General features: G+C 49.6%; 1 protein-coding gene across 9 annotated transcripts in view; it reads right to left on the reverse strand.

Moving 5' to 3' along the window:
* Positions 1–26,889, reverse strand: part of FGFR3 (fibroblast growth factor receptor 3) — a 148,085-nt gene that overhangs the window by 66,871 nt on the left and 54,325 nt on the right. For all 9 annotated transcript variants that reach the window (XM_077350913.1, XM_077350914.1, XM_077350912.1 and 6 more), the window contains exons 3-4: positions 10,397–10,456; positions 468–637 (exon numbers count right to left, since the gene is read on the reverse strand). In XM_077350913.1, the coding sequence (XP_077207028.1) occupies positions 468–637; positions 10,397–10,456 (230 nt within the window). The remainder of the gene's footprint in view (positions 1–467; positions 638–10,396; positions 10,457–26,889) is intronic.

The following is a 26,889-nucleotide window of genomic DNA, read 5'->3' on the forward strand; positions in this document are numbered from 1 at the left end:
CATTACTGCACATCCTTTCCTCTGCAGCCAACGGAAACAGCATCCTGCCCTCCTCCAAGTGACACCCTTTCAAATACTTAAAGAGGGCTATCATGTCCCCTCTCAGCCTCCTTTTCTCCAGGCTGAACATTCCCAAGTCCCTCAACCTATCTTCATAGGGCTTGGCCCCTTGGCCCCAGATCATCTTCGTCGCTCTCCTCTGTACCCTTTCGTCGCTCTCCTCTGTATCCTTTCCCAAGCCTAAACAGCCATAAGGAGTTTCCTTTGCTCAATTCTGGAGTTTCACGCTTGTGGAGGGGACATTCCTTGAGTTTCTACTGGAGAGGTCAGTGACTGAAACTGGGACCTTCTGTGGGCAAATCATGTACCCTCTCTCTGAACAAATGGCCCTCCTCTAAAAGGTGTCAGTTCTGGGGGTTAAATAAACAGGAAATTAAAGAATGGTTCAACATCAAGGTTAGCCTTACTTTGATGCCTCCAATCCGGTGCTCTCCTTTGAATTCCCTGCCATTTTTCAACCAGTGTATGGAAGGAGAGGGGTTGCCAGCTGCAGGGCAACGAAAGCGAACAGTGTTTGCAGCAGGTACCGCCAGAAGCTTCCGTTCCATTCTCTCCCGACGTGTCCAGTAAGGGGCAGCTGCAGAAACAACAGAAAGACACCCATTGCAGAAACGCAACAACTGTCCATTGTATGGACAATCTCTTTCAGCCTACGGGCACCTTTGGGATTCTGGCACAGCTTGGTGGGCACAGACACAAAATAGCTTTCATAGCTGAGCTTCAGTCACATGGTGAAAATTCTTGAGCTGTGATGGCAGTTGTTAAATATCTGAACAACCAATCAATTCTCCAACGGTCAATCAGAGACCTTCCTGGACAAAATCCCTTCTTGGCTCCACCTTTGTTTAGAAAGCATTTGAAGGCGCCAGGAAAGGTGTCAGCAAGCTTCATAGCATCCAAAGGCACCATGCTGGGAACTCCTGATCTTTGCAATACAATTGTAGCTAAATCACCACTGACAAAATAGCTCACAAAGAGGGGGGGGGGGGTGGAGAGAAAGAGAGAGAGGAGGAGGAGGAGGAGAAGCACCAGGTGGTCAAGCAACCAGAAGCACAAGAAAGGAATTCCCCCCAACCCACATCCACATTCCCAAGGGCATCTCTCAACATCCAGTACAACACAGCAAATATTTTGATGAAAAGTTCTTCCCACTAGACAAAGAAAAGCATGGGGAATTAGGTTTAGTATAGTTGCCAGCTCTAGGCTGGAAAATACCTGGAGATTTATCCTGAGTAGGGCAGGGTTTGAGGATGGCCATCTGTGGGGCATACTGCCACAGAGTCCACCTTCCAAAGCAGTCGTTTTCTCCAGAGGAACTTCTCTCAGTCACCTGGAGATCAGTTGTAATCCCAGATCTCCAAACACCACCTGGCAACCGTAGTTCAGTACCCTGTCAATGTGCTGTGCATAAATTTATCCTGCCAATCTGGTTTAGCAGCCATCAGGATGGGAATGGCACAAGCACAACAGGGGTCCGGTGTGCCAATTCTGCCTCCAACACTTGTTAACTTTTCCATCTCAAGTGTTCTGGGCAGCAGTCAGCTAAGTGTTCATGTTTACATTCTTCATTTATCTCCACTCTGCTCTACAGGTTCATAAAACCTTTGAATCCCCACTCAACGATGGCATAAATCACTCATCGGGTACACTGATCTAATCACTATCTTCTATTGAGCGCTCATTCCCATCCTTTGACGTAATCATAATACACATTCTGCACAACTCAAGAGGCAAGTATAGGTTTCATTTTCAGCAACGTGCCTCCTGTATATTCTAAGGCAGTGATTTATTCTGAATCTCTATCCCCCCATCAGTGCTGTGCCAGTGACAGAACATGGAATGTCAATTTGGCTATCCTACTGACACCAGTGAACTCTGTGGAGTTATTTGCAGGGTTGTGCTACTGTTGAAGTTTCCCATTCTGTGTCTCACCTATACCAGTGGTTCTCAACCTTCCTCATGCCACGTCCGTTTAATCCAGTTCCTCATGCTGTGGTGACCCCCAACCATAAAACTATGCAAGTGTTCTTCCACAGAAATTAAATCGAAACTGACCAATGGCATGAAGATCCATTGTTCGTGATTGTATATAAATTGGTTTTTTCCCTGGGTTTCTCAGTTCAGTTCTGCCTTTTGTCCCACCATGTCGATCTCGCTCTTTCCCGCTGCTCCAGACAGACGAACGCTCTCTCTCGATCTACCCTGGCTAAGCTGCCCTGCCGTGATCCCTGTGAAAGGGTTTTGTTTGACCCCCCAAAGGGATCCCGACCCCCAGGTTGAGAACCACTGACCTACACTGTCATCTTGTTACCTCCGGGTCAAATCCCATTTTTTCTCTTGGAGTGCTTAACAGCCAACAGTTTCAGGCAATTGTGTGCCTACATTTTAATACAACTGATTCATACTTAGCTGTAATAAAACTAAAATATCCTCTCAAACTCCCTTGGCATTCAAGGCTTCCCCACCAATTAGGCCTTTGCCCAGCAAAGACTACTGATTGACTAATGGCAATTTGATTGGCTGTGCAAAGTGTTTTAAATGCTGCTTTGGCAGCAGCTGCCACCACAGCACAAGGCTCTGCACTGTGGACTGAAGGCCAGCTGGAGTAATCATTTTGTGGCTGGTTCTGCCTCTCGTAGCAGCCATTTTGTTGCTGTGCCTACCATGCGGTGTTAGAATTCCAAAGACACCTGCAAGGCTCAAAAAGCCTGGAGAATCCTGTGTTAGGCAGATCTGACAAATTTTATATGTCCCTTTCCCTGTCAGAACATTCTTCAACTTGATTAATAAGCATTTGGTTACATCTTTTTATTAACTATGCATGCATCCAGGAAGCAAAACGAGGTTGTCTGACCTAAGAATGCAAGTAATAAAACTGAATGTTTGAAATGACTGACTGAAAAAGGCTTCCCTTCTCCTGTAACTGCCTCTGCTGGAGAGTACGAATCCCGATGCTTTGGAAGCTCAGCCCAGCCTTCTTCCAAAGGGAAGAAAATACAATGCCCTTGCCAAGCCAAATGGCCTGAAAGACCCCTTGTGCTAGCCTGGCCCTGGAAGAATGTGGCAAAGGGCTGGACTGTTTAGCAGCACTACAAACAGGAGGGGGAAATGGAGGTTCTTGTTCTCTTAGCTTCAAGTCTCTCAAGATGATATGATATGATATGATATGATATGATATGATATGATATGATATGATATGATATGATATGATATGATATGATATAATATAATATAATATAATATAATATAATATAATATAATATAATATAATATAATATAATATAATATAATATAATATAATATAACTAGGGGCAAAGCCCGTTGTCTCCAAGAATACAACGGGCGCTAGAGCTTGACAGTGGGAAGAGGAAGGGGAGGAGTTGTCCAGTCTGTTGTCATGTGTGTTGTGTGGGAGGTTGTGGTGGCATGGTGGCAAATGAGGGTATGGGTGTGGAGATATGGGTGTCAAGAACCTGTGGTGTGGAATGTTCGTTGATTGTGGGAGAGGAATGACCTCTGGGAATTGTGGCATAGTGGTTACAGATGAGCTTTCCAGAGCCATGTCCTCAGATATGTGAAGGGAAAATCAGACTGGAGACACTTCTTAGGGGAAGATTACATGGCAACCAATTCCCCCCAGTTCTGCGTCATTTCCCTTCTTGTGTGAATTAGGCCACATTCACCGAAATGCCCCTCTGCCCTAATACACATAGGGTAGTCACATTACACAGGTGTCCACCCTGTTCCTTCTGTCTCCCATATTTTCACGGTTGGTAAAATGTTATGTGCCCACATGCTTCTTTCATGGTTGCTCCTTAGAAGAACGGATTTTTGTACCCTATTGCTTACTACCCAAAGGAGTCTCAAAGCGGTTTACAAACACCTTTTCCATTTGTCTCTCCACAATAGTCAACCTGTGAGGTATGTAGGGTTGTGAGAGATCTGAGAGAACTGGGAATGGGCCGCAGTGACCCAGCAGGCCTCAGGCGTCTCAAAGCATTTTCCAGTCGTCTTCCCCTTCTCTCCCCGTAGCAGACTCCCCATGAGGGAGGTGGGGTAGTGAGCCTCACAGGGAAGCTGGCAACCCTAAGAGGAAGACTGTCTGTGCACAGCAGTCTTGACCTTAGTAAGGTTTTTTATACTGTTTTTTTTGCCAGGCCAAGGTTATTTGCCAGTTACGATGTTTCTCCAGACATTTACTTGTTCTCTATTTAGATTCAGGCTGTAAATATTTATTTAGATCTTCCTGCGCTTTCCAGACTCACAGGACTGATGCTGGTCTGCCTGTCTGCGCCCCAGAATACAAACAGTTGCTGATAAAGGCTGGCCATAACCCATAGCCCAGGAGGGACACTCCTGCACCACTCCCTACCAACTGCAGGCAAAAATGGCTCATTTGAAGGCTGGACTCTGAGGCATTGTACGATTTTGAAGTCCCACCTTCAAACCTCCAGGAATATTTCCAACCCAGGGGTAGCCAACCTACAGGTGTGGCCTGGAGAGCTCCTGGAATTACAGCTCACCTGAAGAGTATAAAGATCAGCTCCCCAGGCAGATAGGGCTACTTTGGACAGGGTTGTAGTAGAGAAGAAACATTTAAGGCTTCCCACACAGGTTGTTGTTGAATTGAAAGACTTGAGGCCTACTACACAGGGTTGTTGTGCAGATGAAACAGGAGAAAAGAGCCAGCTTCCTCTGCAGAATAACGCTGTGCAGTGGCCTCAAATCTGCAGAGAGTTGCAAAGAAGAAAGACACATGGCTTGGCTGTGTCTAACCCCCGGCCAGAGCAGTATTTTAAGTGAGAAGGGGCTTTTCTGTGGCCTCCCTGTCAGGCAACTGTTTGGCATAAGGGGAAAGTCCCCCACCCCCTCAAAAGGAAGTCCTTCAGTCTCCCCTGCGTTGCTCTTGGAAAGGCCTCCTCCCCTCAGTCAGGGCCTGTCAGAGGCTCCTTCACAGCAGGCCTGAAGGGGGGAGTGGGAGCACTCTGCAGCCTCCTGCCAGCTCTGTCAGGGTTCTGAGGCAATTTGCAGTTGGACTTGACAGTTAGGACAGCCTTGGGGCAAAAAGGGCTGGCACAGCCTCTGTTCTCACCCCCCTTGGCAGCCCTGCTGACCTCCTCTCCCTGTGGTGGTCAGGAGCAGACTGGCAGCCAGACTGGGCTGAGTGAATGGAATTTTGGTCTGTCCTGGTGAGGGGCCAATAGGAAGGCGCGCCTCCCCATTGGCTGCTTAGCCCTGGATGGACACTCAGAGGCTCCTGATTGGGCCCTCTGAGTTTTTATCCTGGACAGGGCCCGCCCTAACTCCTCCCCAGGTGGCCTTACTCTTTTATTTAATAGGACCCTGTCCTATTTAAAGATATAATATCATATCATATCATATCATCTTTAACCCTCCTCCCGCTCCTCCGGAGCGGGAGGAATAAAGGAGTAAGGGCAAGTGGGGAGGAGTTAGGTCGGGCCCTGTCCGGGATAAAAACTCGGAGGGCCCAATCAGGAGCCACGAAGCGGCTCCTGATTGGGCCCTCCGAGTGTCACTTGAGGGCCATGCAGCCAATGGGGAGCCGCGCAAAGCGCGGCTCCCCATTGGTTGGTTGGCCCAGCCTCACCTGGGCCAGCCGGGAAGTTGCCGCTCAGAGGAAGAAGCCTTCCCCAGTGGTAAGTCCTCCGGCCGGCTTCCCCTCGCCCACGGAGCCTTTTGCTGGAAGGCCACAAAGCCCACTCCCGAAGTCCCGAGCCTTCTGCCAGGCCCTGGAGCAGCCGGGCCCTGGAGCCGTGGAGCCCACCGCCCCTGTCCTGAGCCTTCTGCCAGGCCCTGGAGCAGCCGAGACTGCTCCTCGGCCCGGCAGTAGGCCTCAAAGCCTGCCGCCGCCTTCCCGAGCCTTCTGCCGGGCCCTGGAGCAGCCGAGCCTGCCCCTGGGCCCAGCAGAAGGTCCCAAGGCCACCTCCCTTCCTCCCAGCATTCCCTTTGCCCTTTCCTTCCTCCCAGCATTCCCTTTGCCCTTTCCTTCCCTTCCTCCCAGCATTCCCTTTGTTTTTCCCTTTCTCCCTTCCTCCCTCTCTTCCATCTGCCTTTTCTGGCTACCTGTTTCTCTCCCTCTTCTTCTGTCTCTATCTTCCTCCCTTTCTTTCTGTCTTTCTGTCTCTCTCCTTTTCCTCCTTCCTTCGCCCCATCCCTCCACCCACCCATCATGCTAGGGCCCGCTGTATTTTGCCCACAGCGGGCTTAATATCTAGTATAACTCTATGATATTGTAGCCTACTGAGGCCCCTGTCCTCCCCAGACACTATTCCCAACTCACAAAGGTTAGGGACAAAACTAAATGTAGAAAAATATAAACAATTTATTATCAGAGCTTAAAGTGTTTCAAGAATATAAAAGAATATTATTTGATTTATTTATTTATTTTTCAACTTATTATCTATTGGGCACACACAAAGTATCTCAGTGCGTTCCCCACTAATGCCAACAAGTTCAGACCTAACGGATTTCGATCCAACTGATCTCCCTCAGAGGTCAATATACAATATATTCTATTGTATAGAATGTTTTACCAGTTTTCAACAATGGGGTATATACTTATTTGATTTGTTCTAGCTGATTCTGGTCCTGCAATATATTCGTATTGATTGTAATGTGCCAGGAAAATTCTCAGCCAACAACTATTTCTGTTCCTCCCCTGGGCGCTTGATAATCCTGCTGTGAGTTTCTCTGCAAAAAGACTTCTCACTTTGGACCTTTTCGCAGAGGAACACGCAGCAGGATTTTCTAGCACCCAGGAACATCTCAAACAATGGTTTTATTTATTTATTTAGATTTTTATACCGCCCCTTCCCTACGGCTCTGGGCGGTTTACATAAAACATTTTGGAAGATTTACATTGAACACTGTCAAAATCAATATAACAATATAACAATAACAACATACCAACTAGAACAGTATTTCAACAATAACTTTTACACTCCCTCGGGAGGTTCGATCTCTCCGTCTGGGGGGGCTGTAGATGTTATGGGTCAGTCGGCCTGGTGGAAGAGCTCCTTTTTGCAGGCCCTGTGGAAGTTCCGGCAGGGCCCTGTTCTCTTCGGGGAGTTCATTCCACCAGGTGGGGGCCAGGACTGAAAAGGCCCGGACCCTTGTTGAGGTCCGACGTGCCTCTTTAGGGCCAGGGATCCGCAGCCAGTTGCAAGTGGCGGAGTGTAGCGTTCTTCTGGGGGTATAGGCAGTCTCTCAGATACACTGGGCCCAGACAACATATGGCTTTAAAGATGATTGCCAAAACCTTAAGCTTAATCCGGAATTCAACTGGGAGCCAGCCGAGTTCTTGGAGTACCGGCTGGATATGAGATCTTCATGATGTCTTAGTGAGAATCCTGGCCGTGGCGTTCTGCATCAGTTGTAGTTTCTGGATCAAGGCTAAGGGTAGGCCTGTGTAGAGTGAGTTGCAGAAGTCCAGTCTAGAAGTGACCATCGCATGGATCACTGTGGCTAGGTGCTCTGGTTCCAGGTAGGGCGCTAGTAGTTTGGCTTGGCGGAGGTGGTAAAATGCCAGCCATGCTACCTTTGTGACCTGGGCTTCCATTGCAAGGGAAGCATCAAGGATCACGCCCAGGTTCCTGGCGGAGTGAGTCGCTAGGAGCTGCACACTGTCCAGGGTGCGCAGGTGTTCTTCCTCCCATGGTCCCTTCCTACCCAGCCACAGGACCTCTGTCTTTGCAGGGTTGAGCTTCAGATGACTCTGCTTGATCCACTTCCAGGCATCTGGCTAAAGATTCGGGGGGGGGGGGTCAAGGCAGTCATCCATCAGGAGGAAGAGCTGGGTGTCATCTGCGTATTGGTGGCAACCCAGCCCAAATCTCCGCACCAGCTGAGCAAGAGGGTGCATGAAGATATTGGTATAATGGTCTCTGGCAGTTTTGCTAATGTCCATGATTGCCTTCAGCTATCTTCCCCACAACTGTTTCCATTCTTTCTCTAATTTCTTCCCTAATTATATCATCTACCGATCCATCCATGTGTACTAGATTGTCAAACCCATTTTTAGCAAAGTAGCTCTGTCACACCCAAACACCTATTCAGATATGAATGCAAATGTTGCAGCTGTTTGAAAACACCATGCCTGAATTACCTGAAGGTTTCCCCTTAACTCAATCAAGATTTCCTTGTCACAGGTCTCCAGTTTCTTTATTTCACACCAGTAATTACTTCAAATGCATTGTTTAAAGAGCTAACCACGCTATCTAGTGCTAGAATCATAGAATCAAAGAGTTGGAAGATACCACCTGGGTCTTCTAGTCCAACCTCCTGTACTGTGCAGGACACTTACAAACCTATCATTCATCCACTGTATCCTGCAACTCCCTTGGACCTTCACAGAATCAGCCTCTCTGTCAGATGGCTGTCCAGCCTCTGTTTAAAAATACCAAAGATGGAGAACCCACCACCTCCCAATGAAGCCTGTTCCACTGAGAAACCGCTCCGTCAGGAACTTCTTCTGGACGTTTAGACAGAATTTCTTTTGAATTAATTTCATCCCATTCTTTCTGGGGCAAGACAGAACAACTCTGCTCCATCCTCTATATGGCAGCCTTTAAAATACTTGAAGATGGTTCAAGATGATTTTAAATACTTGAAGATGGTGCTAGTCTGCACTCACATTTTTCCCACTATTGATCTTGCCAATTCTGGTCGATCTGAACCCGTATCTACAGCCTCCCTTTTTCCTAATTTTAAACACGTTGCCCTTCTGCATTAGTAATATCCCAATTTTTGGTCTCCTTCCCGCTTGATTGGGTGTGGGGGTCAGGTGAAGCTCCAGCTGGCATTAAGGAGCACAAGGCTGGAGAGTGCTTTATTTCCTGCCTTTTGACTAGTCCTGAGTCTACAGCCAGAGCAAGGCGATGGAGGGGCACTGGAGCACGAGGCTGCTTGTTTATCTTTCTTTTCCCACAGGTATGCAGTGGGGGGAGGGAGGGTAGGCAGCAGCCTCACAGAGAATGCGGAGGGGAAAGTAAATCCGAGGCAAATCTCTGCTCATAGAAGTGTGGACTTTTGAAGCGCAGTCACTTTACAACAGATCCCAAAATGAGGATAAAAATAAGTCTTTCAAAGGAATGGCAACCAGGAACTAGGCAGTCTTTGAACTGAAGCCCTGACCAATCAGCGATACACTGCTTCACTACATCAGCACTGAAGGCACTGCGGAGGAAGTTAATCCGCTGAACATCTACACTTAATACTGGGGCTCTCATAACAGTTTCCTCATATGTAGTGAGTTATATCTACTCCTGGATATTGCAGGGGAAAGGTAGTGACACAGAAGATCAATCACAGACATTACAGAGGGAAAATTTAAAGTGCTAAATATCAAAATGGAAATTGAATAACGTGTAGATTACTTTATTTAATTTGGAGTCACCGGGGATAAAAAGGCCAGTGCAGTTTCACCCCAGACCTCAGGATATATGTTTGACTATTTAAACACTACACTGGGCCCAGTCTTATGTGTTCTGTTCCTGAATCTACAACACAGCCAGCTTCACATGCTTGCTCATCTGGCTGCTGCTCTCCATGTCATATGTCTCCATGTTATTGGAAACTCCATGTCACAGAAGATAGATATTAAACCTTTTTTAACCCAAAATTTAATCTTCTTTTGCACCACCTCAACTCTTTTCTTCCCATATGCTTATTCAGTTTCAATAGCATGAATGCTTGTTAGGGCTTTTTATTTATTTTTAAATAAACATCCTTTTTGGTTCATTCCAAAGTCTGCCTCTGCCTAAGATTCATGGCTAGGATCTTCCTCCTGTATATATGGGGGGAGAATCTTTCACGTTACCCCCATTCACTCAGCAAGACTCCTAGAACTGCTAATTCCTCCATCATGTATTCAGGATCCAAGTCTATTTTAGGTAACATTCTGCCCTACTGAGATCCCTTCCCTCTCCCTCTCTTGCCATTCTCAGACTCCACCCCCTAAATCTCCAGGAATTTCCCAACCCAGAATTGGCAAGCATAGCTATAGGTCAAGCAGAAGAAGTTAGAAAAGAAGGGCTCTGACGCTTATCTGAGGACAACTCCAAGCCAACTTTTTCACACAGAGCATCACCTCAAAAAGTGTTGGAAATGTTGTTCAATACTACCCTCTAGAACAACCACATATTAGCATCAACTCCCCTCCCAAATGACAGTGACCAGTTAGCACAAGGTGCTTTACAAACTAAAAGTGATAATCTACATTTTTAATGTGAAAATCCTGTGTAATTCATGTACATTTCAGATGTTATGAGCATTGCTGAGGATCAATTGCATGCATATTCCAAGCCCAGACATTTACCTCCATCTTCAGATTCAGATTCATCTTCATCATCTTCATCATCACCCGATGATGGAGGATCTAAGGGGGGGAAGAGATGGGGAAAAGGAAATTAGCTAATGCAGAGGCTCTGAGCTCATTCATGCAATGAAAGGCTAGTCATACAAACTGATGGACGTTTAATGAAATGCCAGCCATGCATAGTGTATGGATGTAGTGACTTTTCCTGCACAAAATCATACCAACTGAAAAGGATTTATAATATTGATTGTCTGAACAGATTTTGCCAAGCTGCCACTTCACACATTCAGGTACTGAAAAAGGAGGAAGGCCACAGACTTTCTAATTGTTGTCTAGTATCAAATTAATTTTTAAAAATAAAATGAGAACAAGAACCGGTCCGTCATTGGCCCGGTGGGCAGTATCCATTCTCCAGTGCTGCAGTCCGCCGTGTGGAGTGAGTGAGTGCCACAGATGTACTGGCCTAGGTAGGCAGGCACATCTATGTTGAGCTTGCGGAGTGGCGAGCAGCTGGGCATGGAGGATGTGAGCTGCAGGAGCCGGGCCAATCAGGATACCACACCCTGATTGACCCTATTCCAACTTAGACACCCCGGACACGCACCACCCCCTGGCCTGTTTCACAAATATTAAGAGGAACCATGGATAAGATGACCAAGAGGCATTCTGCATGGAGCCAAATAAAATAGTTTAAAAAACAACCAGTTTAGACCGCTCTATTATATTACAATCGTTGTTCTGCATTGAATATAATCTGTTGAAAAATTACGTTGCAATGCTCTCTGCATGAAACAATTCATAGCCCTGCCCCCTGCAGTTTTGCCAACTCCACTTTGTTCCCTAATGCAGTCACTAATCTGCATAACCAAGGAGCTTCTCTGCATGACTAATAGTAGGCCTGAGGCAGGCAGGAAAGAAATGAAAAGCGTCTTTCAGAAACAACGCTTAAAAGACGCTTAAAGCACCGAAGAGGCAGTTCACCATGCAGAGCAAAATCAGTTTTACGGAGTAAATTAACTCTTCTGTGCAGGGATCAGAAAAACAACATTGTACTTAGTGAATTTTCATCAGGTTATCCATCATGCAGAAGAGGCCCAACACAGCGAGGGAATCCTCAAGCATCCTCACACAATATAAATTTGTGTCACCTCTGTTTCCAATGTTTTTGCACCAAAATTTGTTGGAGCACTCTGGGGCTTTGTCAACCTAACCCAGTGCTGAATTCAGGGGGATTAATATTTTACTATCATGTTATTTTCCATTTCTAATAATGTATACTTCTTTGTTGCCCTTGATGACCAGCTGGCATCCTGTTGGTTTGCTAATCCTGCATCTACGCTACCTTCTTTTTCTCCAGTGCTAGGTCAAGTTGCCAGTAACTTGAAGAAAAAGATGTTGTGGCTTAATGCATGGAAATGAGGTTTTTCAGGACAAAGAAGTCAATAACATTGCCTGGGAAATATCATTTCAGGCTGCTGGCAACCCTACGAGATTCTTTTTTCACTTCAAGCACAGAACCAGAGAGTTCTCTCAAGCATGTCGCAGACATTTTATTCAGACTGCTGCACAAATTCAGTTCCCAACATTCACAGACACCATACACAGGTAGTTCAAGGTAAAAGATGAACAGAGTAAGTTTGAGATAATGGATAGAGTGGCAAACTAGAACCCTAGGTGTCACACGTTTGAATCCCTATTTCTTCTTTCTGGCCAGATCACAACCTCTCAGTCTGGCCTACCTTACAGAGCTGTTGTGGCAGAAAGGAAGACTGTTCTAAAAACTGCTTTGGAGAGAATAGTGAGATACAGGGAGTCTCACATCCAAGTACTAATTTGGGCTGCTTAGCATCTGAGTACTCAGAAGATCAGGCTAGCTATCCAAGTCAAGGCAAACACTGATACAAAGAGAGAGAGAGAGAGAGAGAGAGAGAGAGAGAGAGAGAGAAACATTTTCACACACATGAAATTAATGCACTTTTTGATTGGATATTACTTTGTAAAATGGCAAAATCCACTTGCAAACAGTTACTGAACTGCATTGCAACTGCATTATTTAGCATGTGTGAAAGCACCTTTAAAAAAATCTTTCTATTAGCAGGGCAGACAAATCCAGAAACGATATAGAAGAGCAGGAGAAAGAAAGATAAAACCCTCAAAAACTTGAGTTAACACAGGGCCTCCAAGGCTCAGTTCCTGAGGGGCTTCCACGTTTGGGTCCAGCAACTGAGAATACTTGGCTCATGCTCCAACCTGCCTGGAAGCAATGGAAGCCAAAGCAGGGCCCCCGCTACAGAAAGGCACACTTGGGGAATGGGGAACTACAACATCTGGACTTTCACTTTGTCACTGCTCCAACAGGCCCCGGCCTGTTCTAGTGTCATCCGTGTGCATCAGTGACTAACAGTCTCCCGTCCTCCTCTGGTTTCCCTAGCACAGACAGGCCCTCCCTGTCGTTCCTATTAAGTCATCTCTGCGCCTGTTTGTTTGGGAAGACTGATCCGCAGTGCTGAAGGCTGCAATCAGCAGGAAAGGCTGGGCGGGATTAAAAGCTCAGTTGACAGAACGTTCCTGGGCAGGATAATCTCTCTTGTTTGACAGCATGGCGCAACAACTGGGAGAGCCAGGGCCTGTATAGTTAATCCCACTCAAAGGCATGCTATTCTTTTGTGCTGAAGGATGAACAGGAATGGCAGCAGCCTGTGCAACTGGGGAGTTACGACACAGCACGTGAGAGTGGGCATGAAGAAGGGGGCAAGTGCAGAGGCAGAGTTCTTCATGGGGTTGCCAACCTCCAGGTGGGGGCTGGAGACCTCATGGAATTAAATGTAACGGATCAGTTCCCCTGGAGAAAACGGCTCCCAGCTACCCATGGCAGGGCAGGCATTCAAACCTGGATCCCCCAGGTTCATGTGGAAAGTGCCAGAGAAATCAGCTTAAAGTAAAAGCGCATTAAAAAGCGCTGCTCCCTGAACACGATTGTAGAGGAGAATTTAACCATTTACACACTGCCACAAGAGTCCATGGCATGGAGACAACATGATCACCTGGCCTGATTGGACTATTACAGCAATCTTTGTATGGTTACATTTTCCTCTCAAATGGCATACATTTGATGCAGTTCCCTCAGCCAAAGAAGCCCTGGGTCCTGCGTCTGTCCTCCCAAGCACAGCCAGAACTAGGGGTGCCAGATCCCTCCTGGCAAACAGTGCGCCACAAGGGCACAACAAGGAGGCCTAAGCCACACTGCTGGTGACACCAATTCTGGCGTATATTGGCAGTCTTGCGGCAACACTATGGTATTTGAACTCTGAGGTAAAAATGGCTTCTGCCATAGAGTTCTTGCCCAAATACCAGGGCATCGCTGCACAATCAGGTAGGTGGTGATACCACTTCTGGAACCTGCAGGAAGTGACGTCATTGTGTCAGTGGTGATGTTGGCCTAGACCTGCCTACCCTGCTGGTACGTCCTTCCAGCAGCCTGCCCATCAACAGCAGGAAGGGCATAGGAAAGGGCTAGCCACCCCACCCTCAGAGGAAAGGGCTAGCCACCCAAATAGAGCTGAAGAGCCCCCAACTGTTAAAATGAACCATCATTAGCTTGGGATATCCTTGCAACTTATTACTAGCTTGAAGATTATACTTGGGGGGAGGTGGGGGACACTGTTAGGTCATACATCATTTTGTAAATTGTGCTTCATTTTGAAACCTTGCTCCAAATCCCCAGGAGAAAAGCCAGATTAAGGAGGAGGAGGAGGAAGAGGAGGAGGTGGTGGTGCCATTTTTCTCTACCCGAAGGAGTCTCAAAGCAACTTACCTCTCCTCTCCCCACAGCAGACGCCCTGTGAGGGAGGTGAGGCTGAGAGAGCCCTGATATTATTGCTCAGTCAGAACAGTTTTATCAGTGCTGTGGGGAGCCCAAGATCCCCCAGCTGGCTGCATGTGGAGGAGGAGCGGGGAATCAAACCCGGCTCGCCAGATTAGAAATCCGTGCTTGTAACCACTATACAAAGCTGGCTCTCTTGGTAAGCAGGTAATTAAATGAGTATAAACACTAGAAACTTAAGCGGGCTTTGCATCAAACTTTTTATTAATTCTCTCAATAAACCTTATAAACAGAATTTACACCTTTGTTCTGAAAAGAAACATCAGTGCTTTGGGCTCTTACGAACATATCAGGATTGGCTGACACATACTCAAGAATGGACTACAATGGCAAAGAAATATCACACACTTGAGAAACTAACATTAAAATAGCCTCTTCTCAGTTTACTTATTATGTTCCAAGCATTTTTATTTGCTGCTTTATTTTCTGGGCTAAGATACATAGATAATTTTTAAAAGTGATCTAGTCCTAAAATAATTTGGCTTGGAAAATTGACAGCCCTACTTGGCAGAAGGGAATTTTAATAACTTTAACAAAAATCTTGCCAAGGGCCAAACACATTCACTTTCAGCAGGACTTCAAATGAAACTACAAGTGAGATCTTGTTTATTGCCCTCCTACAACTACCCGCACTCAAAATACTGTTGTAACATGAAAATGTCTTCAGGTATTTTTTGCTGTTCCATCTCTGAATTTTCCTCTTCTTCTGAAGTGCCTGAAATTCAGATTTATTTAGAAACCACAAATGAACACAGCATTCCAGGGCTGGGCACTGAAGATATGCAATACACAGTAATATATTATTTTTCCTCTTTGCTTTACACTGCAGAATATGAAAGCCAAACTAAATGTGATGACCATTATAGGCTTTGTAGCAATTTTTAAAGATTGACTACGGCTTCTAAATTGGCACAGGATGGACTGTCATGTTTTGTTTGACTCAAAGTGCCTCCGTATGGGGAGAAGAGGTTTTCATGGAGTTAAGGTCAGCAAAGTCAGTTTTCAGTTCCCGTATTTATTTTTTCTTTTTATTTGTATCTGACTAGAGAGAAAGTGATACAATGGGCACTAGACAGAAAGAGAGGGAGAGAAAGACAGAGAGAAAAGGTGAGAGAAACAGAGAAAAGGCCTCCCCCTGCCCCGCGAGCAGCCTCCCAAGGCCCACCTCCGCTCGTGCTGATGTTCAGTGGCCAAATGGCGGCCACTGGTTTTGGCACATTTCTGGCAGGCGGGCCTGAGGTTGCCTGGCCAATCAGGAGCCTGTGGCTTCTGACTGGGCGGGATTCGAGTCCAGACACCCTGGAAGGGCCCAGGCAGTCTCCTCACGGGAGGCAGTTTCACCAATATTTAGAGGAGGAAAAGTGTTAAAGATATGTCTACTGCCCCTCTCAGACTTGCTGACTCGGAGCAGTGAACTTGAACTATGTTGCTGCCTCAGAATGAAAGACACAGGCTGTCACGCCAATGAAAGAAGCTCATTTGGTGGATACACAAGAGAAGAGCTTTTTGGTGGCAGCCCCAGAATTATGGAACAGCCTCCCAGGGAGGTGTGCTTGGCCTACACATTTTCAGTCTTTAGGAAGGAGCTAAAAATGATTTTATTTAGGACTACATTTTGTTACTAGTAGTCTTGAGTTGTGATGTTAAAATCTTGTTTTTTTTCTGTTTTTAATGTATTTTAAGATGTTGTTTGTTGTAAGATGCCTTGAACTCTGTTAAGGAAGAAATGTTTTAAACAAATGAAATAAATTTGGACGTTATGTCCCTTGGACCTCAGTAAAGTATGCTCAGGGATTTAGCCTGAGGAGCAGGAAACTGAGGAGAAAAACACAGATAACCCAGGCCTATACTATTCTCCCTGCAGTACTGCTCAGCAGCTGCATTTTCCCATAAAAATGTATTTTGGTAAACAGACTGATATAGGCAAAACCTGAAAGTAGTTTACTTCAGAGAAACACCTCCTCTATCTTAGAGAGACCAGAGATGTAGATGAAGTGATGCCAAAATTTTCCACTCTGAATTGTGAATGTCATGTTTATACTCTGTGAATGCTCAAAGGTGTCGGGGACCCGCTTGCTAACTGAAAAAACAGGGTGCCCCTTTGAAGAAAACGTCACGCCAGGCCTGGTGAACGATACAACAGGAACAAGCTTTATTTCAGCAACGTGGAGTCCGCTGGTATGGAGTAAGAGCTTCCACCGAACTCCAGGTGGAAGCTCCCTTTTATACAAAACCCACCTCCTTAGGCTGTGTTGCCCCACCCAGTACTTGCGGAGGGAACATGCTGATACAATCATGACTCATGCACATATGCGAGGTTTTCCGGGGTTCCTGATGGCCCATTTTCCTGGAACAAAGGGCCATCTCCGGGCCCTTGTCAAAAAGGTGGAGGGGGACATTGAGGTTCTTTAGCGGCCATTGCCACCTCAACGATCGGGTGGGGCGCCCAGCTGCCGGCTTGCCTATGATCACCATGCCCTACCTCCGTGATCGCGGGCGCCTCTGATGGCGGGGTTCGGTCCGGTTCCCAAGCCACCAAGGACCGAACCACGACATTCTGCCCCCCCAAAGGTCCATTCTCCAACCCCCCGGGACGGCCAGGATACCGCTTGTGGAAACGTTCAGTGAGTCGGGGCGCAAGGACGTCCGCTGCCCAGACCCATTCCCGGTCCCCCAAAGCGAAGTCCTTCCATTCCACGAGGTACTGCAACTTCCCCCTGTGGAGTCTAGAGTCCAGGATATCCGCCACCTCGTGGTGCTCCCCCCCCGGCAGGACCTCGGGCGCTGGCGGGGAAAACACGGGGTGCCAAACGTCACCGTCCGGAGTTTTTTTTAGAAGGCTCACGTGAAAGACGGGATGGATGTGCCGGAGGTTCTTGGGGAGCTTGAGCTTGACCGAAACTTCGTTGATCGGGGCCAAGACCTCGAAAGGCCCCAAAAACCGAGGGCCTAGCTTCTTGCTGGGCAAATTCAACCGTAGGTTCCGGGTGGAAAGGTAAACTCGATCCCCCGGTCGGATCTCCTCAGCTGGTCGTCTCTTCCGGTCGGCGTCCTCTTTCTGCGCTGCCTTGACTTTGTGGAGCTGCTCCTGCAGCGACTTCCAGCAGCTCCCGGCACGCTTCCCCCACTCGCGAAGGTCGGCCGATTCCCGGGCGGGGACCTCTCCAAGCTCCGGGAAGTGTCTCAGGTCTGTCCCGTAGACGACGGCAAAAGGCGACATCTCCGTGCTGCTGTGGTCTGCGTTGTTGTACGCGAACTCGGCCAGGGGGAGCAGGGGCACCCAGGTGTCTTGATGATAGGAACCGAAACACCGCAAGTACTGCTCCAGTACTTGATTAACCCGCTCGGTCTGCCCGTCCGTCTGGGGGTGGTAAGCGGAGCTCAGCCCTTGCTCGATGTCTAACAGGCGCAGGAAAGCTTGCCAGAACCGGGACACGAATTGTGAGCCCCGATCGGAAATCACCTTGTCCGGCAGCCCGTGCAGTCGGAACACGTGATCCAGGAACATCCGAGCCAACTGTGAAGCACTGGGGACACTGGCGCAAGGAATGAAATGGGCCTGTTTGGAAAATAGATCTACCACCACCCAGATCACCGTTTTCCCCTTGCTGGGAGGCAAGTCTGTTATAAAGTCCATGGAGATCACTGACCACGGCCGGGTCGGGACCTCGAGCGGGTGCAGCAGACCTTTCGGCTTGCCAACCCCCGGCTTGCAGGTCAGGCAGACAGGACAACCACTGACGTAAGCTTTTGTGTCCCGCCGCAGACTGGGCCACCAAAACCGCCGCCGGGCCAACTTCCAGGATTTTACGAAACCGAAGTGCCCGGCGGTCTTAGCATCGTGGCAGAGGCTGAGGGCTTCCCGTCGTAGCCCTTCCGGGACGTAGACAGCCTCCCCCCTCCGCCAGAGACCGGAGTCCAAAATCAAAGAGTCCCGGAGCTCAGCCAGCTCCTCGTCTGTCCCGTAGGCTGCCACTAGGCGGTCTCGGAGCGGGGCGGTCGCCGGGTCGGGCTCCCATTCCTCCCTGGCCCGACGCCTAGTGACGACCCCCCGTCCCAGCTGCTCCTCACCAAACACGGACCTGGTGCAGGGAGCGTACCCCTCCCCATAATGCGGCAGACGGGAGAGGGCGTCCGCGAGGAAATTCTCTTTGCCGGGGATGTGACCAAGCTTGAAATTGTACCGCGAAAAGAACTCCGCCCACCTCATCTGCTTGGCGTTCAGGGATCGCGGTTGCCGGAGCGCCTCCAGATTCTTGTGATCTGTCCAGACCTCGAACGGCTCCTCTGTTTCCTCCAGCCAATGCCGCCATTCGGTGAGGGCGAACTTAATCGCAAACGCCTCCTTCTCCCAGGTAGACCAGTTCCGCTCCGTTTCGGCGAATTTTCGTGAGAGGTAGGCCGCCGGCCTCAGCTGTCCCGCCTTGTCTCGCTGCAGGAGAACCGCCCCGGCTGCTGCGTCGCTGGCGTCGACTTGTACCACCATCGGCTGGGTTGGGTCGACGTGCAGTAGCGTGGGCTCAGACGCGAAAGCTTGCTTGAGGGCCAGGAACGCTGCCTCCGATTTCTCATTCCAGCCGAGCGCTGCGCTGGGCCGCGTGGCGCGAGGACCTCTCCCCTTGGTACCTAGCAAGTCCGTGAGGGGAGCCACTACGGAGGAGTATCTGGGGATGAAGCCTCTAAAAAAGTTAGCAAACCCCAGGAAGCTTTGTAGCTGTTTCCGGGTGCGGGGCCTTTCCCAGGCCAGCACCGCCTGCACCTTCTCGGGGTCCATAGCTATGCCCTGGGCTGAGATGCGGTAGCCCAAATAGTCCAGGGAGGGACGGTGGAATTCGCACTTAGCCAGCTTCACGTATAGGTGGTTTGCCAGCAGGCGCTTTAACACCTCCCTCACCAGGGTCACGTGCTCTTGGGGATCTTGGCTGTAGATCAGGACGTCATCCAAATAAACAACCACCCCCTGAAACAGAAGGTCCTGCAACACCTCATTAATTAGACTCATGAAAACCCCAGGTGCCCCGCTTAAACCGAACGGCATCACTTTAAATTCGAATTGTCCCAATTGACAGTTAAACGCTGTTTTCCACTCATCCCCCTCCCGGATGCGTACCCGGTAGTACGCCTCCCTTAGGTCCAGCTTAGTGAACAGAGTCCCTTTGCCCAGCCGGGCCAGCAAATCCGGGATCAGCGGGAGGGGGTAAGCGTTCCCCGCTGCGATGGCGTTGAGGCCCCGGTAGTCCTGGCACAGCCGTCGGGACCCATCCTTTTTCCGGACGAACAAGACTGGAGCTCCCATGGGACTGGAAGCGGGCCGGATGAAACCTCGGGCCAGATTTTTACCCAAAAACTCCCGGAGGTCCTTGAGCTCACCCTCACTCATCTTGTAGATGCGCCCTTTGGGTAGTACCGCCCCCTCTGGGATGTTGATAGCGCAGTCCGTGCGGCGGTGTGGGGGTAGCTCTTCCGCTTCCCGCTCGCTGAAAACGGCTGCGAGGTCTCGGTACTCTGGCGGGACCTCGGGCTCTGGTATCTCCTGCTGCGCCGCCGCCGCTCCCCTGGGACGCGCCGCCGTCCTCTTGTGGCTGGAATTCTCGTGGGGGACCCGATGCCGTGCACCCACCGTCAAGTCGAACTTCAGGGTCCCCGCCCGCCAGTCCACCACGGGGTTGTGTTCCTTCAGCCAATCCAGGCCCAACACCGCCCGATATCCCGCTACGGGGACCTGGATCAGCCACCGCAGCTCTTGGTGGTCCCCTATGTGGATGGCGATAGGACCCACCTCCTCCCCGAAAGGTCCCCCCTGAATCGGGCTGCCGTCCATCTGGACGAAAACCAGGGGAACCTTCCGAATGCGCTTCGGTAGCCCCAAAGCCCGGGCTATCTGGGGGTGGACCATGCTGTGGTCGCATCCAGAGTCCAAAAGAGCCTCCCCCACCCAACTTAGTCCGTTCTCCGGGTTCCGGAGCTCTAAAATTACCACGTTCGGAGGTCGCGCCTCATGCTGTAGGGGTTTTCCCTCGCACCGCGGGACCTGCTGCCCGGCGCCGTCTACAGCAGGTCCTGGCCGTTTCCCGTCGCCTGGGCGCTTCCCGGTTCGTTGCGGAGGTCCTCCGCCCGGCGTGCCTGCTGGGGGCGTGTCGCACCTCCCCCCTGGGAGAGCCCGCGGTCCTCCCCCCCTTGCCGTTGGCACGCTGCTGCGAAATGTCCTGACCCCCCGCATTTCAGGCACAGACCTTCCCGGCGTCTCCTTTCCCGCTCGGGGTTCGGGGGTCGTTTGGGGCGAGAGTTGTCGGGGCCCGGTCTCGGCGCCTCGGCTGACCCGCCTTTGGCCTCCCGGGGGGGTGCGGCGGCCCAACCCAGGCTGGCTTCCAGCTTGGCGACCACAAAACACCACCCCTCTAGTGTAGACAGATCTTCTTCCGTCCCCTTGATCACGGCCCATTCCCTGAGCTTCGGGTTAAGGCCCTCCCGGAAGTACTCGATTTGGGTCTCCTCGTTCCAGGAGAACACCTTGCCTGCTTCCCTCCGGAAAATGTCTATATAGTCCATAACCCCCCTAGTACCCTGTCGAAGTCCCTTGATCCGACTCTTTGCCTTGTCCTCAGCCTGGGGGTCCTGGAATCGTCGGCGGAGCGCGACCACGAAGTCCTGCAGGTCCCGAGTTGCCGGGTCGCCGCGCTCGGCCAACCCTAGGTACCACTGACCCGCCTTGCCCTGGAGACACGAGGCCACCCCCCAGACCAAGTCCTCGGAGTCCTCATACCGGTCTCCATACCTCCGGGCATGCGTCAGCGCGTGGAGGAGGAACTGCGGGAGGTCGTCCGGCGTCCCGTCGAAACGCGCCTTAAGCTCTGGGGGGGAACGTTTTGGAGAGTAGTCCGACCCCCTCCGGATCCGGGATTCTCGGCGTCCGCCGTCTCGTCCTGCTCCGCTCCACCGGCTACCAACTTGCCCAACGACGCCGTGCCGCTCCCTGCCTTGCACGTCGCTCCTGCGTTGGTCCGGCTCTCGCCGCCCCGTCGGCTCACCCGCTCCCCCGAGATCCTCTGCTGTCTCGCCTCTCCGCTGGCCGTCTCGCCTACTCGGGACTGAAAACTGCTCCGGGTCGGGGTCCGGGGCCCGCTCACCAGTGCCGGGCTCGTCCTCGTCGCTGGAGACGTCCTCACTCGACGCGATCCCCTCCGCCGTTGTATTACCAGTCCCTCCGGGCCCGGCCCGAGCTTGCTCACGGGCTTCAGCTGCCTGCAAGCGCCTGGCCAAGTCCGCCATGGCCCGCCGCAGGTCCTCTAGGGATTCCTCAGGTCCTACCGGGCGAAGCGCCTGCCTCAGCTGGGTGTCCCAGGTTGGGGCCAACCCTCCAGACCTCGGCGCGCTCCCCGCCGTGCTTGGGAACCCCATGGCCCGGCGCCTTCCCTTGGCCGCCGCTGCCGAGGGTCTCGGGGTCCCGGACAGCTGCTCCTGGCCCCCCGATTTTCGGAGGAAATCTCCCGGGGACATTAAACTCATGTTCCCGGGGTTCGTGGGGGTCAAGACCGCCCCGTTGCTTGAAAACGCCATCTCTGGATCCGTCCCGATAAGCGCTCGGATGCGATGCCGACCCTGGAGTTCGGTGGGAAGCTCTTACGATGTCGGGGACCCGCTTGCTAACTGAAAAAACAGGGTGCCCCTTTGAAGAAAACGTCACGCCAGGCCTGGTGAACGATACAACAGGAACAAGCTTTATTTCAGCAACGTGGAGTCCGCTGGTATGGAGTAAGAGCTTCCACCGAACTCCAGGTGGAAGCTCCCTTTTATACAAAACCCACCTCCTTAGGCTGTGTTGCCCCACCCAGTACTTGCGGAGGGAACATGCTGATACAATCATGACTCATGCACATATGCGAGGTTTTCCGGGGTTCCTGATGGCCCATTTTCCTGGAACAAAGGGCCATCTCCGGGCCCTTGTCAAAAAGGTGGAGGGGGACATTGAGGTTCTTTAGCGGCCATTGCCACCTCAACGATCGGGTGGGGCGCCCAGCTGCCGGCTTGCCTATGATCACCATGCCCTACCTCCGTGATCGCGGGCGCCTCTGATGGCGGGGTTCGGTCCGGTTCCCAAGCCACCAAGGACCGAACCACGACAAAAGGTTAAGCTCAAATTATCTGTACAGGAAGCGACTTCCAGCAGCTCCCGGCACGCTTCCCCCACTCGCGAAGGTCGGCCGATTCCCGGGCGGGGACCTCTCCAAGCTCCGGGAAGTGTCTCAGGTCTGTCCCGTAGACGACGGCAAAAGGCGACATTATCTGTACAGGAAGTGAAAGGAGCTGTCAAGCTGCAGCTAACAGTGCTTAGGGTACTTACCAAGCGTGTTGCCACCACTGACTCTGTTACAGTTTAAAAAGCAAGAGATATTAAGAGCTAATTTGCCATTGCCTGCCTCTGTATAGCCACCCTTGACATCTTTGGAGGTCTCCCTTCCAAGTACTAACCGGGACCAATCCTGCCTAGTTTTTGAAATCTGATGAGATCAGGCTAGCCTGGGCCATCCAGGTCAGTGTTTTGACAAGAAGTCTAGTCAAAAGCAAAAGCTAGGGGACATTCCGCACGAATTAAATGTTTACCTTTGGTAAACGCTACTAATTCAATGTTCCGCATGACGTCGCACACAATCTGCAACACTCCAGCAACACTCCCGCAAAAATCGCTTCGTTTAAGTGCTTTTCAGGGAATCAGGAAAAGTGGATTCTCCCTGAAAAACCGCTACACTTCTGAGCACGCTGCAACACATCAGCAAAAGACATGTGCGTTCTCAATGTAGCGGTAGAAAGAATGTCCCTCCCCCGCTCTCGCCCCCAACCTTCCGGAGAAGCGATCGCCATTTTTCCCCCCTTAGACTGGGGAAAGCAACGAACAAGTGAGGCTTCTCCAGCTAAAGTCCCTCCACAGAAGTGCTTAACAGTGAAACAAAGCTCCCTACTGCAAGTGTCTTTAAAGTTCCCAAGCACAATACAGCCCCTTGTTCGATACTGCCCGTAATTTCGGCCACAAATTGCATCCATGGGGGGGGATATTTTTTTTACTTGAGGAGCGCGTAAACGACTAAGCACCAGCTCCTACGCCAGCAAAAAAGGTCTTTCCGAAACGAGTGAACACGGATTCGTTGCAACTGGTGTTTTCTGTTTTTAAAAAACAGTTCTTAAAGGGAAAGGGGTTTTTCGGGAGCATGAAAACAACAGCCCATTGGCTGTTCTGTTTGATTGACGGCCAGGGGCATGAAGAAGCGCAGAAAATCTCGCTTCCTTTGTTGTAATTCCAGCGAGACCGGAAACATGTGGGGAATAAATACAACGCTACTGGGACTTCAATATTCCACTAAAATTAAAGGTATGCAGAATGACGAAATTCCACTTTTTAATATAGCTTTCTGCATTCTGAAAACATTTGGCAACATTGGTCCTTGTGCGGAAAGCCCCTAGGTCTCTGCCCTCCCCCCCATTTCTTTCTAAATTCCAGGCTGCAGATTTGGGGGGCATTAAAAGAACTTGCATGATAACAAATCAAATTTAAAGTCCAGTGGCACCTTTGATTTGATTGATTTGATTTGATTTGTATACCATATGGCTCAGTGCGGTTTACATACAACATCAGAGGGGGATACATGGAACGAGTCAACATACAACATAGTCAATATACAACAATAACAACCCAACAGTGGTTCTAAACAACAACTTCAGTGATTCCAACAATAACAACATAACAAGCTAGGTTAGGCTGATTCAGGCCATGGAAGGGATGTCAGAGGGGGTGGGGGGGACCTGTGGTTGGTCTCAGGCAAATGCCTGGTGGAGGAGCTCCCTTTTGCAGGCCCTGCAGAACTGTGGGAGTTTGGACAGGGCCCTGATCTCTTCAGGGAGCTCATTCCACCAGGTGGGGGCCAGGATGGAAAAAGCTCTGGCTCTCGTTGAGGACCGACATGCTTGTTTGGGGCCAGGGGTCACCAGCTAGTTGGCAGTGGCGGAGCATAATGCTCTTTTGGTGTTATAGGTGGAGACCAACAAAGTTTTATTCAAGGTATGAGGTTTCATATGCATGCACACTTCCTCAGATACAAGGCTTAACCTATTTACTGTTAAGGATCTGCAGCATGGTGCCCACTGAGACTTTCCTAATGTCTGCCTAGGTAAAGCCTGTGAGGTTTTGAGCAGCAAAACTGGTCACTGGAAATTTGACTGGCTGTGCAGATTACATTCCTTTTAGCACTGTGGCTCCTAAACTTCTTCAGGCTGCTGTTTTGTAAAAACCACTCTGGGTTCTCACTGGGGAGAAATACAGGTGGAGAAAGAAAGAGAGAGAGAAGCAAGCAATGGAAAATCCCATGGCCAGAAGGAAGCAGGTGAAAGATTACTTTATTTATACTCTGTTTTTCTCCCAATGGAGGCCCTAAGCAGCTCCACATTTCCCCTCTCCTCCATTTTATCCTCACAACAACATTGTGAGGCAAGGTATGCTGAGAGTGTAAGTGGTCCGAGGGATCCAGCCATCTTCTACAGTTGAAGTGAAGATTTAAACTTGGGGCTTCCAGATTTTACCGTGGTACTCTAATCACTTTGCGATGTTGGCTCTTGGAGTCATTTGGTCTCTGCAAACATGAAAAAGCCTCATGGCTTAACTCATGCTTATTCAAGAATAAGAATGAAGCAGACAGAGATCACTGGCCTGTTTCAGAAAACATAGTCACACTTCTTACCTGTAACTGTTGTTCACCGAGGTCTTCTGTGCAGGCACACGTTGGGGCTGCATCTGCGCAGGCCAGCTGCCAGCATTTTCTCAGACACAAATATCTACAAATTTTTGTGCCCATATCTCACATGCTCTAACAGACAAACCACCCCCTTCTTTCTTTTCCCCTACACCGCTCTTTATGATGATAAATCTTCTTGTCTTAACCTGCTGAATTCATTATATTATTATTTTTTAAACAAGAGGCCAAGAGTACACTATGAGAGCTCACAGCAGGGCAGGAGGGAGGGAATGTGTGTCTGCACAGTAGACATCTATGAACAACAGTTGCAGGAAAGTGCAACTATGTTTTTAATCTTCCATCTTCTGGTACAGCCCCACACTGGGACCATTAGCAAGCTAATAACCTTATGAAGGAGCAGTGAGACTGAAATAATGCTTACAACCTTGTCTTCCATACATACACATTTCTTCTCACTTGTTGGTCCAATGCATAATGTCTCACAAAGGTTTCCTCTCTGGACCAGATCATCACATTGCTGATGTTACTCAGAGGAATCTTCTCATGGAACACAGTTAAAGCCATGGAATGGGGGGAATGTGCTCTTAGCCCACTGGACCCCTGCTGCTACATAACTGTAAGTCACAGCAACTACTATCCATCTAGTGATGGATTGGTTGAGACTGCCTTTCATGTTTTGGGATTCCAATAGCAAATAAAGAGTGTTTTCTCTTCCTGAACAGCTTTGTTTTTTCTAAATAGCCATCCTCACATCGAGCATGTGTAATGCTTTCTCAGCTTGAGAGGTAGGGAAAGGGGAAAAAATACCAGGAGGATTACATCTTGAGAAAGCACCTTAGGCAAAAAATCTAGGTTAGGATGAAAGATTAGTCTATTATCAAACATCTTCAAAAAGGTAGGGTTCATCTGCAGAGCAGCAAGCTCCCTAACACACCTGGCTGATACAATAGCTGCTATATAGTAGCAACTAAAACCATCCCAAAGAAAAAGAAATAAAGAAATCAAAATGGCTGCCTGAGGAAGCTTTACAAATAGCTAAGGAGAGAAGCGAAGTGAAAGGCAAGGGAGAAAGAGAAAGATACACCCAATTGGCAAGTTCTTAAAGAGATGGGAATACCAGAGCATCTTATTTGTCTCTTGAGAAACTTATATGCAGGTCAAGAAGCAGCAGTGAGAACTGAACATGGAATTACTGATTGGTTCAAAATTGAGAAAGGAGTTCGGCAAGGCTGTATACTGTCACCTTGCCTATTTAACTTGTATGCGGAGCACATCATGAGAAAGGCGGGATTAGAAGTGTCACAAATTGGGATCAAGATCATGGCACCCGGCCCTCTCAATTCCTGGCAAATAGTGACAGATTTTATTTTCCTGGGCTCCAAGATCACTGCAGACGGGGACTGCAGCAAAGAAATTGAAAGATGCTTGCTCTTGGGGAGGAAAGTTATGGCAAATCTAGACAGCATCCTAAAAAGCAGAGACATCACCCCCTGCCAACAAAAGTGCGTTTAGTCAAGGCTATGGTATTCCCAGTTGCAATGTATGGCTGCGAAAGTTGGACCATAAGGAAGGCCGAGTGTCAAAGAATTGAGGCTTTTGGACTCTGGTGCTGGAGAAGACTCTTGCGAGTCCCTTGGACTGCAAGGCGAACAAACCAGTCAGTCCTAGAGGAGATCAGCCCTGCCTGCTCCTTAGATGGCCAGATCCTGAAGATGAAACTCATTTGGCCACCTCATGAGAAGGAAGGACTCCCTGGAGAAGAGCCTAATGCTGGGAGCGATCGAGGGCAAAAGAAGAAGGGGACGACAGAGAATGAGGTGGCTGGATGGAGTCACTGAAGCAGTAGGTGCAAACTTAAATGGACTCCG

The sequence above is a fragment of the Paroedura picta genome, chromosome 8 (assembly GCF_049243985.1).
Source record: "Paroedura picta isolate Pp20150507F chromosome 8, Ppicta_v3.0, whole genome shotgun sequence".
NCBI classification, from domain to species: domain Eukaryota; kingdom Metazoa; phylum Chordata; class Lepidosauria; order Squamata; family Gekkonidae; genus Paroedura; species Paroedura picta.